This window comes from Lucilia sericata, unplaced genomic scaffold (assembly GCF_015586225.1).
Source record: "Lucilia sericata isolate MDLA Ls3-8-SP2 unplaced genomic scaffold, ASM1558622v1 Contig000048F_arrow, whole genome shotgun sequence".
Taxonomy (NCBI): domain Eukaryota; kingdom Metazoa; phylum Arthropoda; class Insecta; order Diptera; family Calliphoridae; genus Lucilia; species Lucilia sericata.
The window spans coordinates 488,694-502,715 of NW_023994085.1; the positions used below are offsets into that span (position 1 = coordinate 488,694).

The following is a 14,022-nucleotide window of genomic DNA, read 5'->3' on the forward strand; positions in this document are numbered from 1 at the left end:
AATAATAAAAAGGAACTTTTTTAAAGTTTTTCCTATTTTATTTATATTTCACGTAAAGGTATGATAATTAATTTTGATATCATGGGAAAGGTTTTTGAGAGGCGCTTTTAATGGCGTATTACAAATTAAAGTTAAAAAAAAATAATTAAAATGTTATTTAGATTATTCAAAATTTTATAGATTACACTATCCGGCAAAAATAAATACCTGGGAAAATATAGGCCGATGATCATAAAACTTGGTGAAAGGATTTGTTTTTAATTTTTAAGAGTTAATCAAATTTTAATTTTTAAATTTTTTTTATTTTTTTCCATCCCTGCCTAATTTTTCACACAACTTTTGTGCTTGCTCTTTTTTATTGTTATAAATTATATACAAAATCCACTTTTTTATCTCTCGGACTCCGTTTTTATTTAAAATCTTTGAAAATTAGCGTATTTGCGAACTTAGCCGTCTTACAGTCGATTTTAAACCGCCGCCAATGTTTTTAGTGTCAGCCGCCGCCGCCGTTAATATTTGTCGGCGCAGGGCTCTGGTCTATGGTCGGCTTCGCTTCGTTATACATACACTTTTTTCGGATACGTATAAAAATAGGTAATTTTTTTTGATAAAATTATTTGGTGAAAAGTTGAAAAATATAATTTATAATAAAATAAAATCTATATAAAAATTACAAGTTATAGTGAAATTAAAAATAGGTGTACGTACATTAAGTTTTAAAAGATCAAAATAGCTTTATAATTTTTTCTTTTATTACATGGTACGTCAATGTAAAAAAAGAAATTTGATAAATCAAAATGGCCAATGAAGCTCATATATAATAAAAATTATTAAAAAAGAAAGCACTGATTACATTAATTTTTAGAAAATAATAAAAATATGTGGTTTTTGCATTAAAAATTTATGTTTTATACTTTGTGATAAATTCTGAGAACAAAAATTTATGAAGCCGGAGCGACACTTTTCTTCATTGTAACATGTGGTATACATACAGAATTTTTAAAGAATCAACCATGTTTTTTTCAGCTATACATACTGCACATATTGGATTGCAACTGTATTGCAAATAAAATAGAGTTGGAGACGGTATCAGTAAGCTGCTCATGAGCATTATTCGTGAAGCTGCTGAACTTGATCGTATTACAGTTAAAATACATAATATGAAACGTAGTGCTTCTCGTGATTCTCCAAATAGAACAAGTCATTCTTCACGTTCACGATCACTAGCTATGGGCCGTGGTGCATACGATAATGGAGGTGGTGTGCCGGGGGATTCTCCTGAACGCATATCTCCCGATAGATTAAGACGTAGGGTTGGACGCTCTCCAAGTCCCCGCGGTCGTTATGGTGGCGCTTCACCACACCGCGAAGAGTATATACGGGGAGTACCACCTTCTGCAGAGAGGCCAACTTATAAAGTTTTGTGCGTAAGTGCTTTGCACCCGAAGGCATCAGATGAATTTATAAAAGAGACATTGTATCGTGAATATAAGAAATTTGGCGACTTTAGTATTCGAATTTCGCGCGATTTGGACGAGAGAGTTGCATATGTATGCTTTCGAACTGCTGAGGATGCTCGAGAAGCAAAACATCACAAACCTCGTATTGTTCTCTACGATAAGGTAGCGCTAGTGGAACCAGTGTATGAATCTTCTGGACGTAGTGAACATAGGTAAGCAATATTTAATTTATATATACATGTATGTATTTATTAATTTATATTTATAATAGTAGTTTACAAAATAATTTAATCTCATAATAATTTATCAAAGATTTCTAAAACAAAGCTATATAAAGATTTTAACCCCTTACCGCTTCTCGCCATATCAAAAACCATTGCATTGTGTTTGTCATTACCAGGGAAACTGAAAACATGCTCTAAAAAAGTGTTTTAAGCGCTTTAAATATGCCGTAAAAAACTCAAAATATACTCTTAAAATTTAAAAAATATACTCTAAAAATAAAATTTTTCGTTATTTTTTAACATTGAAAAGCTCATAAAGAAAGAAATTGTAATGAAATAATAAATGTTTAGTGTCATATTTTATCCTACAAGATTTTTTATAATTGATTCATCTCATAATTTGAAGAACTAGTTTAATAGAATTCCGTTTTACGTTCAGATAACCAATGAATGACATGAAACCATTTGGACCCCAAAACACATATTTCAAACGACAAAGTTTGACACATTTCTTCCAATTGTATTCATAGCTTCTGACTGACATTTTAATCGGTGTTGTCATAAATTCCAATAATTACTTTTTTAAACTATAAAAATGGATTGGTCTCATGAAATCTAAAGTAATCTGTTTTATGTCTGATTTAAAATGTAATACTTTATTGAACAAAAAACTATAACATTGGTTTTCATGAGAGTAATGTATTTTTTGCAGTTTTTAAGTTTTTAGTTTCTACAAACGAATTTTTTTTTTCAAAATTGTAAAATAGGCTAAAAAATTAAAAATAAAAAAATAAAATTTATTTTTTTTTAAATAAAGTTTTGAAAATGTACAAAAACGAAAAAAAGCGAAAACATCAAAATATGCACTAAAAGAGTAAAAAATGCTCTAAAAACTCGAAAATATGCCTTAAATATGCTAAAAAGTCAAATCATGCAAAATTATGCTCTTATGGGTAAAATATGCAAAAATATGCTCTAACAAATCGATGCCAAAATTCTTAAATTGGTCTGAAACGTGTAAATATCTTATCCATGAGTCCATACGACGCTCCTCAAAAAACATGCATTTGCATATTTTGATTTCCCTGGTCATTACATTTCTACGCATTGAAATGTTATAATTCCGTTTACACATTTTGTCATTACGAGTATTTTCATATATCGTATATCGATTTAAGGTGATACGAAATACATTCCATTAAAAACGGTTTAAAATTCATAGTCATTATTAATATCTACTTTACTTTAGGTTGTAGATTACGTTATTTTTGCATATCAAAATAATAATTCTATTTGTTATAATAATTCTATCTGCCACACATCCGTTAGAAATGGTTCAAATCGGTCGATTTCGTTTTATATTAAAAAAATTAATGTTTATAACATTTTTTTAAAACATTTTTAATTACATCGTTTATTACATTTTATGTTTTATTTGCTAAAATGTGACTTGATAACAGTAATTTAAGGAATAAAATAAAAATATGGGATGTTGAATTAATTAAAAAAAACTACTTTTTGTTTTTAGGCCTCGTGGACGTTCAATTTCTCCACCGGAATATGACCGTTATCATTACACTAGGGTGCCAGGTCCACCACCGGGGCCACCGGAACACCGTCGACCGCCTTTAGATGCCTACGATCGTTATGGGCCTCCCCATATTCCCCCACATCCTCATACTCGCGAATATAGACCTATTCATCATGAGTACCCGATGCCACCAAGAGGTCCTCCAATGCACCGCGGTCCTCCGCATTTACACGGACCCCCACCACCTCACTATGGTGGTCCACCACGTCATATGGGGCCAAGACCACATGTACCGTATGAAAAGCCAGAAAATAAAAAGGATAAATTTCCCAATTATTTGCATCATGTCCAACCCGAGGATGATCCTCTATCTACACGAACACTATTCGCTGGAAATTTGGAAGTGACAATTGCAGACGATGAACTTCGTCGCATATTCGGTAAATATGGAATTGTGGATGACATTGATATCAAGAGACCTCCACCAGGCACTGGAAATGCGTTTGCATTTGTCAGATATCAGAATTTAGATATGGCTCATAGGGCTAAATGCGAACTATCTGGACAATACATTGGCAAATTCCAATGTAAAATTGGTTACGGCAAAGTGACTCCAGCAACACGAATTTGGATTGGTGGTTTGGGTGCATGGACATCAGTTACGCAATTAGAGCGGGAATTTGATAGATTTGGTGCTATTAAGAAAATAGAGTACCAAAAGGGAGATACTTGTGCGTACATTCAGTATGAGACCATTGAAGCAGCAACGGCAGCAGTTAAGGAAATGCGAGGATTTCCTTTGGGCGGACCAGAAAGACGCTTGCGTACCGACTTCTCGGAATTACCAGGTGTGACTCCTACAGCAGCTCCTTTTAAACCGAAAGCACCGTATGAGGAAACTGCTGGCACTTCGATTCCATCCTCTGAATACAGACGCCCGGAATACGACTATCACTATGAAGATACTCACCATCACCATCCTCCACACCATCATTATGCACCACGCGGAGGATATGCTCCATATCCACCCCGTGGTTCATATCGCGGTCGTGGAGGATATCGTGGACGTGGTCGTGGCTCATATCACTACCACAATGATGTTCATAGACCAGCACACCCAAGTGCGCACTCTTCATCTGCTGCACCAGTTCCTCCTCCTGCCGGAGTTGAAGATGAATGGCGCCGACCTCCTGGAGAGCCCGGTTTCGATAGAGGTCGTTCCGGTTCAAGAGAACTAAGGTCGGATCGTTCACGGTCACGTTCGCCACACAAAAGAACCCACTCTCCAGGTTCAGATTCAGATTCATCGCAGCATCGCAATGGCGGCTCATTAGCTTCTGCGCGTACCTTACCGGATGTCGCACGAAAATGTACTGTAATATGGCAAGGTGCCCTTATACTTAAGAGCTCTTTATTCCCTGCCAAGTTTCACCTTACCGATGGTGACACTGATATCGTCGAATCGCTGATGCGTGATGAAGATGGCAAGCATAACTTACGTATTACACAACGTTTGCGTTTGGACCCTCCAAAATTGGAAGATGTCCAAAAGCGTATTAGTTCTTCGTCTTCACATGCCATTTTCCTGGGCTTGGCCGGCTCAACATCCGTTGCGAACACCTCCGAAGACAGTTCGGTACAGACTAGGCCTCTTCGTAACTTAGTGTCGTATCTTAAGCAAAAGGAAGCTGCTGGTGTTATTTCTCTATTGAACAAGGAAACCGAAGCAACTGGTGTGCTATATGCATTCCCTCCTTGTGATTTTTCAGCCGATCTTTTGAAACGGACGTGTTCAACTGTAACTGAGGAAGCATTCAAAGAGGATCATTTGGTAGTGGTCGTGGTTAGGGGCGGTACGGCTTAAGTGAATCTATTACAAAATTTTAATTAAGTTAAACTTCAAAAAATTCATCAACTTGAACAAAACAACAAACCAACATGAAGACGAAATCATACTATTAAAAGTTTTATGATCATATACAAGAAATACATATACATCCATACTATATACAAAAATATAATAATACATTTTTAGAGGTCTATTTGCAGAAAAAAGCAGCATTCTGTTACAATTTAATATCCAAAAGGTTACTTAATATTTAACTAATTTAAAAATGAAAATTCTATTGTTCTTCAAAGAAAAAGAAAAACTAAAATAACTGTGTTCCTATACTTGTCGTAATATTTTCTTTATTTGGTCAGAATGCCAAAGGCAAAGCTTAATATTATTATGTAAAGACATTTAGAGTTTGGACACAAATCCAAAGTTCTGACTATAACTTGTAAATTTTACAAGTACGGGAACAGAGTTAAAAAATGAAAATAAAAAATATGTAATTTGTGCCAATTGTAAAATCAAAAAGAATTTTAGTTATATACTCGTATGTACTTGATTCCAAAACTAAAGCAGTTGTGCATGCTTCCAAAAGCAAAGTGTATGAATACAATTTTATATAAATTTAAACAATTCAATGTGTTGTTCCCAATAGAAATCCACGAAAAAGCATAAATGTATAAATATATCAATTAACTATTTAATTAATAATCCCAAGTATTTTTTCATAAAAATGTTTTCATTAGTTGAGTGGCAAAAAGTGGTAAAATTAACATAGACAAACAAAAAAAATGGTGGTTCTTCTGAAAATGTGCATTTTTTTCAAAAATAATTATTTTTTGTGTTCTTTTCATTTTTGTGAGAAAATGTTTTTTATTATTTTTTTTCAAATGGGTAATTTCTTATTTAAATGTTCAAAAGTGTTTTTTTATATAATTGGCTAAAGTTCTACATACTAGTAAAAATGGTGTACAACGGGTGACTAGGTGACTACTGTGCTACAGAAAATTCTTGTGTGGTCTGTTTTATAATAATCAAAATTTAAATCGGGTGCTTAACAAACCTATACTCTCTTTGTGTAATTATTTTCAAAAATTATTTCAAACTTAATACAACAACAACAATAATATTTATTGTTTCAAAAAAGTGATCACAATGTGCTGTGTTTGTTCGCATTTAACAACTTTATAAAAGTACAGGCAATTTTAAACGTACCTGCAGTCCTTGTGTAGTCTGTGGTTATGGTTATTTTAAAAAAAAGTTCAAAATTTATAGACTTTTGAAATATGTTTCAAGTAATTAATCTGTTCAAAAGTGAAGTGAAGGTCAACAATGCATGATGACAGTTACAGTTTCCTTATTTATGACAAGTGATGTTTTCTTTTATAAAACTACCACTGTCCAACTTACAGTTCAGTTCAGTACTTTATAATTGGAAGTTTTTCAATTTTATATATTCCAAAGTGGTGTTGTTGCAGTGAGAATCATCTGTGGACAGATTCAATTTTTAACTAGTGTTTTTGTACTTCTTTTGTTTGCCTCGATTCAATTTTATTTCTATTTGCACATCCTTAGAGAACTAGTTGTAGCATTTGTTTGAAAATTATGTAAAATTGAAAAGGGTTTTGCAAATGTTACAGAGTTTTCTACAAGGTATGCCCACCAATAAAAAATAAAAAAAAAAAACTGTTCAGTTGACGAGTAACTCACTCAAGTGGCCACAACAAAAACAAATAAGCAAAAAAGCAAATTATATATAAATGAGTGTAATTATTATATCCCAACACCTTGAAAAGATTAAGCTTAAATTGTAACACTTAAGTTAATTTCAAAAAATTACTATCAATAAATATTTTAGTCTTACATACATATATCTATGTATGAATAATTATACACACATACATGCATATATTATAAATTATAGCAGTGTTTAACACATTTTACAGAAAGTGAAGTGTGTTTTAGAACATGGTTTTATTGAGTATAATAAAAACTTATTTACAACATTAAATTAAGAAATATCAATCATAATAAATATAATAAAGTGTCGCAATTGCAAAAAACTTCGGTGTGTCTACTGTATAAGATAAATAACCATCATTATCAGCATCCCACAGAAAATTGACGAGAGAATAACAGCCTTGCATTAATTTCTCGCCAATGCTGACAACGACAATGTAACGGTATCTGAAAGAATTAATGGTAAGCATTAATAGTATTATAAGACAATACTAGTCATTATAAATTATTCTGATTCTGAAATAGGTATATTGATGAATTTGTTTTTTTTTTACACTGAACTCATAATAATAATTATTAAAAAGTATTAAAAAATTGCAAACTATTCATAATTGGAGTAAAATGTCCATTAACCCACACTTTTTATTTTATATTCTTGGATATATATATTTTGTTTCTTTATTTTCCATGATAATGCATATCAAAAGAAGGTGTTCGAGTAGTTTTCTTTATAATGTGTATATCTTTATCGAACATAGCATCCAAAATATAATCAAAATTCTGAAAAAACATTGTTTCTTTCTCGGAATTTTACTCTTATTTGTACAATTTAAAGAATTTTCAGAATATACACAAAGGCTATGCAAAAATAACCAGCCTGTAAACTGTTTCAATGATCTAGATTTATTGCAAATTTCCTTACCGATCATAGTTTTGGCTTTTAATGCGATTTTTTATTTCTTCGCTTACTTCAGCACATAACTCTAATATGGATTTTGGAGAATAATTGTATGACCCAAATGTATTATCCATAACAGTTTTCATTATTTTTTCACATACTTCCTTGTTAAAAGGCCTAATAGGTTTCATACGATAAGTGGGCATAAATCGCATAACAGGCTGCAAACAGGAAAAAAACATACAATTAAAATGGTCAGTAAAATAAATTCATAAAGTTTTTAAACATACCTTAGCTGTTGCGGACACAGTAAATTTTGCTACTTGAGAATTTCGTCTTCTCTGCAAAAATGATAATTATTTTTAACTAACACTAATCTTTTTATCTTTGTTAAACTATATACTTTTAATGCTAACAAATATTTCTGTCTACATATCGTATATAGCTTACAAGCTGTTAAATTGTAACTAATTTTGTTAAATCAATATTTTTCAGATTCTATAGAAACTATGTTCTGTGTATGCTTGCTCAATGTATTATTAGTAAATTTTAATAATACATATTTGGATAATTAATACAAATAAAAAGAAAAGGCAAGGGAGAGCTCATATGTTAGGAAATTTATCTTAGGTATTTTGTAAAGGGCAAATAGTTGCATAGCTATTTGTATATACCACGACGTGATTAATAAATAAAGCAATGAAAATTTCTCTTCGGATACGTACGATAAGGAGTAAATAAGAACTTACCTCATTCGTAATTGAAGGAGCTGGAACTTGATTGTCTGCATTTGATTCCATCATTATTTTTTGATATTTAGAATTGTATGAATTTATAAGAGTGAAATACGAATATTTTCTGTCAAATTATCATCATAACCCCCCAAACATTTCAAAATTATGATCAATCCCCGTATCGTTGACATTATGACAATGACTCAATATCTATATAAATATATACATATGTATGTATGTATAATATAGCAGAAATGTTTTTACATCACTACATGGTTTTTTAAGCGGTTGTGCAGGAGTTTGTAACGCATAATAACGGGCATGCTCGGAAATGCATCACTGCCCTCCATCTGATGATTAGTTTGAGATGTTGATGCATATAGACTGTTGCTCATTTTATGCAATAACAAATAGTAATTGCGAACGCACAAGGTATACATGTACATACAGATGGGCATAGCTTAATCGAATCAGAAAGTGAACCGATTGGTATATTTTAAGGTGGGTGTATGATCAATATTTTCATGAAATAGAAATCTAAATACATTACTACAAACTTAACGCATCAGTCACTTTTTCCGTTTTTTGCTCATTATATATTGCAGTCATGAATTTCCGATACAGCGCAGTGATGCATTTATCCAATACTGCATCCAAACACTTAATGTACGCCAAACAATACCGAAAAAATTAAAAAACTTTTAATTATCTAAAAATCATAGATTCACAAAAATATAATACTAGGTCCTTTTCTATCATTTTTTAAACGTAAACATTTTTAAAAGAAATCGAAGTACGTAAAACGAATTTTTATAGAGTAGTTCGTCGTGCTATACGAAATTCGTTGTTCGTTCCAATAGGCCCTTCTAAAGTTTTTCATATATTCATATTGTCCATTATTCTATTTTCAAAAATGTCTATAGTGTTTGGCCCGTGGGTGATATTTTGTTGTAAATATTAAAAAAAATCATATTTTAACGTATATTTTCCAACTAAAAATTTAATTTCAATTCAGATTAGAAACATGTCCGCCTTTACTATTTAATTCGGATTGATTTTTTTTTAAATAACAAAATATACGAAGTCGTTTTTCTCGAAACAATCTTTTAGGATAGCAAAATAGATATTTTTCTTAATAACATGTAGTCAATGTATTATATTTTGTAACACATATTTATTATTTATTTTTATTACATAATGTTATTATTAGGAAATACATATGCAAGTGAAATTAGACTTAACTTATGGGAGTGTAATATAGAAATTTGTTAACTGTTTTCTAGAATTATTAAAAATATCGATAGTTGACTCCGTGTAACTGGAAATTTTGCTCTTAACATGCGACATTGAAACCAGACGACATTAGTGTGATGGGATAATTATCATATGTTAGAAAGTGAATTTAGTTACGAGTTGTGAAAATCGATAAAAGTATTTTTAATATAATAGGTAAGTCATATATTTCCTGCGAAAAATTTCGATTTTGTAGATAAATCGATTTATTCCATTTGATTTATTTACTTTCGGAAGTTTTTGGAAGTTGACATTTTTTTTTTGAAAAAATTTAAAAAATGTTTTCACTTAAATCGACTCCAAGCACATAATTATTTTCCCATAAACATACATACATATTTAACTATATACGAATAGATCGTGTGCAAATATAATGTTACATAATATTGGTTAATATATGTTTGTAAGTGTAAGTTCACAATATATTGTGTAATAAACATGTAAAGTGTTTGTTTTTCTTTCCTTTTCTTTAAAATATGTTGTATAAAATATAATTGAAATATAAAAAATGTGACCTTTTAGTTTAAACTAAATACATATACAAATATTTACGAGTATATAGTACATACATTCATATATTAACTTAAAAAAATCATATTTCAAAAACTACAATTGATATAAATTGTATTAAAGCTTCTTTTTTTAATTAAGTATTATAGAGACATGTGTTTGTTCTTCCTAATCGGTATATGAAATCTCTAATATAATAGATGCACATTAATTCATACAGTACAATACAATAAATCACATTTTAAATAAACATTGATATACAAAGTGCAATGAATGGCGTTATTATCTGTAATACTGACTTATTTAATTTATTTTGTTTTTATTCTAACATTGCCTATAAATGAGATTATAATATGGTTTTACACGCACACATACATATGTATATACATACTCACAATATTAAATTAAAACTAAATATTCATTAATTGTAAGAATAATACATAAATACAAGAATATACATATATTCTGGACATACATTTATTTCATTATAGATATTATGTTTACATCTAGACACATTTAGTTAGACGAATATTTTTTTATATTTTACGTGAGTGATTAGTATAGCATGTTTTATAATAATTTGTGCTTTATAAAAATGTATTTATTTTTGTATTTAAATTAAATATAATGTGGTTGTGCTATTATATAGCCTTTTTTGGTCCAATTCTTTCAAACCGTATTGGCAAAGATTTTTCTTGTTGGGCCAATACAGCAGTGTGAATAAACTTTAATGTTAATCGTTGGAACGAACTTTGCGTAGCGAACCACGATTAAATTTGCAAATAGACTCCAAGAGAGCAGATCGTTCTACTTCGTTGCCACATTCAGTGTCTGATGTAATATTCGGTGACGATGATTGTCTATCAACACTGGCTAAGGAAGAAGTTTGACGCAACTGCTGGGAATTTTGGTGACTTTGACATTCATTGGATTTTTGATATGGAGAAGGTGTTGTGGGTGGAGCTAAAAAAGTAAATTTAGTATTTAAATCAATTTTGAACTCTATCGACCAATTTTCAAAGGTTGTATATAACTTACATTTTAGAGAATTGTTGGCGTCTTGTGAAAAACTCGCAAGGTGCATGCTATTCACGCGGCTGAATTGATTTGATGCGCCCTCTGTTGATTCAGCTGCGGAAATGCCACCTGTTGCGTTAGCTAAAGGAATTTTACCGTTATTATTCTGTAACGAACTCTGCTGCTTAAGTTTGGATTGCTTATGGTCATGTTTCTAAAAAAATAGTAAACTTGTTTGTAAGGAATATTATTCTTTTGATTTAATGATTTTCGTACCGCTTTTTGTTTTGATTTTCGTTTTTCTTCTTCTGAACTCATTAGTTCTTGTACTCGAACAATGCGCTTTTGATTTTTGACAGATTTTTGCTCATCACGCAAACGATTTTCAGCTTTTTGTACAGCATTTTTAATAATTTCTTTTGCGCCCAAGGAAATTTTAAAATATGGCGTGGTTTCTTGAATTTCAGAATTTATTGCGTGTTCGTTGAAAAACTCATGCTTTATCAATTGTTCTAAAGTTGGGAGACCAGTCTTGCAAGCATCCTTAGATAATATACTCTCAAGTAGATGTTCTAAAAATATGTTTTGTATTATTTTTAGTAATTTAAATAAAAATGTTATGAATATTATAGAAAGTACTAACTTAAATCTTCCGGACAATCTGTTATTTGCCTAACGACCGATTCCTGTAATGGATAACCCATTGTCATTTCAAACAATACATGACCGAAGCAGTAAACATCAATCGCTTCAGGCTTATGTATTTTGCTGTGTTGGACAAAAAATGGACGATAAAAAGATGGGACTCCAAGAATAAAATTTTCAATATCCAGAAGACGTACAGAGTCATCTAATATTACTATATTTCCCGAGTGCAAGTGACCTTGAAAAGTAAAAAAAATGAATGAATGTTATGGAGCCTAATTCTACATATTACTAATTCATGTATTACCATATGGGTAGCCTTTAGAATGTAAAAATATGAGAGCTTCTAATATTTGTTTGCCATATGTAGCTACTTGTTTCATTGATAGGGCGGTTCGCCCTTTCGGATTTCCATATTTACTTAAAAAGGGATTTTTGGGTGTAGCCATACATAAGATGTCCTTAAGAGTTCCATGTTTATGAAACCTAATAAAGAAAATAATTATATTGCTTTATATAGTTAATTCTTAGTAATATGCAGATGCTTGTTTATTACTTTCTAATTACTAAGCAGCCATTTTCATTATGTCCTGCGTATACAATTGATTCAATATGTGGGTGCTGCAGGTTCATTAGACTCTTTAAAATTCCTGTCAATTCCTTGTCTTCGATATATTTGTCGGGTCCAAATTCCAGCCATTCTATTACCAACTCATCACCTTCGTGATGGCCTGAATGCAAAGATGTATGTTGTTCACTACTGGAACCTGATGCACCACCCGAGTTTAAATGTTGTTTGGATTGATTATGCGATTGTGAGCCACTTTTTACTAACAACTTGTTGCTAGATTTGCAATCTGGAGGTTTAGCTAAAGCCTTGAAATAATGTTTTCGTAAGCGCCAACCAATTGCTCCCATTGTTGAACCTAACGTCCAGGAACTTTCGTTTCGCAAACATAATAATGCATTCTGAACAGCTTGATCTAAAAGAAAGGTTGTCAATAGACCTACATTGGTTTGTTTGTAAATAGAAAAATATACCATGAAATGATTGCTGATAACTATCCGGATCGACAAAACGTTTCGCCGGTAGCGATGATGCTAATATAGGATTCATTAGTACTGTGTTGATGTAAATTTGCAGGGCTTGTCTACGTTCAGCTATAAATTCCGGACGCATATTACCAAACAATCGTTTGCCGGGTAATGGTAACTCGAGTCCAGAGATCGAAAGACATTTATGCAGTTCAGCAAAGTCATTGTAACGTCGTAATATTCTCCAAGTTTGTTTTTTTATAATCCCACGTTGTAAACGTAAAAGATACTCCTTAAATGAATTGAAGCAAAAAAAAAAATCAATAAAGCATATGAACATGCATACGTATATATGTATGTATGTGTGTCCGACTATTGTCACTACTAAATATTGATTTTTTAGCTAATAAGAGCTGGGGGTGGTTATGAGACACATACCACCCCACTACATATTAACTTCTGCATTCATACGATGTACATACACATACATATAGTAGTAAATTTTCAATTATTTGTACATTTAACTTATATTGTTGTATTTATGTATATTAAAATGTATATAAAAAATAATGTTTTAAAAAATGCATATTAGATTATATACATATGTGATATGTATCTACATATGGTTTTATGTACATATGTGAAGAAAATAGAGTACTTTATTAAAGGAACACCTATTTTTTTCTTTTTCTATGTCTGAATATAGAGTGGTATCCACTTACCGTATGTCCATTTACTTCCTGTGCCGTTTCAATAATACAGTTAATTTCATGAGTGTCATCAACTTTAGTTAATTGCGGATCGAATCGCCTCTCAAATATGGCCATGGATTTTTAAGATATACATTTTAAATAAAATCTTATATTTTCTAAATATAATATATGTTTTTCTATTCTTTTCCTGCTTCTTAAAATTTTTTATTTACTTTTGATTAGAAAATTTCAACAACTTTTTGCTAGATGTGTATGTCTAGAGACTAATTAATTTATTCGCCGTAGACAAAATCCGGCAGCCTCAAATGATGACGGCGGCTGATTTAATGCATCCCATTGGCGGCTTAACGTAGTCATATAGCTAAAGACAAAAAAAAAATAAATTTAA

The 14,022-nt window shown here is 31.2% G+C and overlaps 3 protein-coding genes across 4 annotated transcripts; 1 reads left to right on the forward strand and 2 right to left on the reverse strand.

The window, feature by feature from the left end:
• The first annotated feature begins 513 nt into the window (after window positions 1-513).
• Window positions 514-6,735, forward strand: LOC119615664 (RNA-binding protein spenito). Of its 2 annotated transcripts, none has more exons than XM_037971676.1 (3): window positions 514-594; window positions 1,027-1,672; window positions 3,213-6,735. In XM_037971676.1, exons 2-3 carry the CDS (start codon window positions 1,104-1,106, stop codon window positions 5,077-5,079), a joined length of 2,436 nt encoding a protein of 811 aa, XP_037827604.1. In that variant the 5' UTR covers window positions 514-594; window positions 1,027-1,103; the 3' UTR covers window positions 5,080-6,735. The 2 variants fall into 2 exon arrangements, with proteins under 2 accessions (XP_037827604.1, XP_037827609.1); XM_037971681.1 differs by lacking the exon at window positions 514-594 and adding an exon at window positions 617-760.
• Window positions 6,736-7,036: 301 nt separating this feature from the next.
• Window positions 7,037-8,571, reverse strand: LOC119615679 (tctex1 domain-containing protein 2). Its single transcript, XM_037971689.1, has 4 exons — window positions 8,437-8,571; window positions 7,978-8,028; window positions 7,712-7,908; window positions 7,037-7,236 (listed from the first exon to the last, which is right to left on the reverse strand). Exons 1-4 carry the CDS (start codon window positions 8,488-8,490, stop codon window positions 7,071-7,073), a joined length of 468 nt encoding a protein of 155 aa, XP_037827617.1. The 5' UTR covers window positions 8,491-8,571; the 3' UTR covers window positions 7,037-7,070.
• Window positions 8,572-10,679: 2,108 nt separating this feature from the next.
• LOC119615554 (PX domain-containing protein kinase-like protein) lies at window positions 10,680-13,959 on the reverse strand. Its single transcript, XM_037971570.1, has 8 exons — window positions 13,644-13,959; window positions 12,928-13,213; window positions 12,443-12,869; window positions 12,194-12,372; window positions 11,885-12,124; window positions 11,518-11,813; window positions 11,263-11,455; window positions 10,680-11,187 (listed from the first exon to the last, which is right to left on the reverse strand). Exons 1-8 carry the CDS (start codon window positions 13,746-13,748, stop codon window positions 10,958-10,960), a joined length of 1,956 nt encoding a protein of 651 aa, XP_037827498.1. The 5' UTR covers window positions 13,749-13,959; the 3' UTR covers window positions 10,680-10,957.
• Window positions 13,960-14,022: the final 63 nt, after the last annotated feature.

Bases quoted from the DNA above. Each gene is read 5' to 3' on its own strand.
- LOC119615664 (XM_037971676.1), top strand. From the start codon at position 1,104: ATGAGCATTATTCGTGAAGCTGCTGAACTTGATCGTATTACAGTTAAA. The intron at 1,673-3,212 runs GTAAGCAATATT...TTTTGTTTTTAG, and splicing joins TCTGGACGTAGTGAACATAG to GCCTCGTGGACGTTCAATTT.
- LOC119615679 (XM_037971689.1), bottom strand. From the start codon at position 8,490: ATGATGGAATCAAATGCAGACAATCAAGTTCCAGCTCCTTCAATTACG. The intron at 8,029-8,436 runs GTAAGTTCTTAT...TCATTTTTGCAG, and splicing joins CTCCTTCAATTACGAATGAG to AGAAGACGAAATTCTCAAGT. The intron at 7,909-7,977 runs GTATGTTTAAAA...TCCTGTTTGCAG, and splicing joins CTGTGTCCGCAACAGCTAAG to CCTGTTATGCGATTTATGCC.
- LOC119615554 (XM_037971570.1), bottom strand. From the start codon at position 13,748: ATGGCCATATTTGAGAGGCGATTCGATCCGCAATTAACTAAAGTTGAT. The intron at 13,214-13,643 runs GTAAGTGGATAC...AATTCATTTAAG, and splicing joins AGGAAGTAAATGGACATACG to GAGTATCTTTTACGTTTACA. The intron at 12,870-12,927 runs GTATATTTTTCT...CCTTTCTTTTAG, and splicing joins TTATCAGCAATCATTTCATG to ATCAAGCTGTTCAGAATGCA.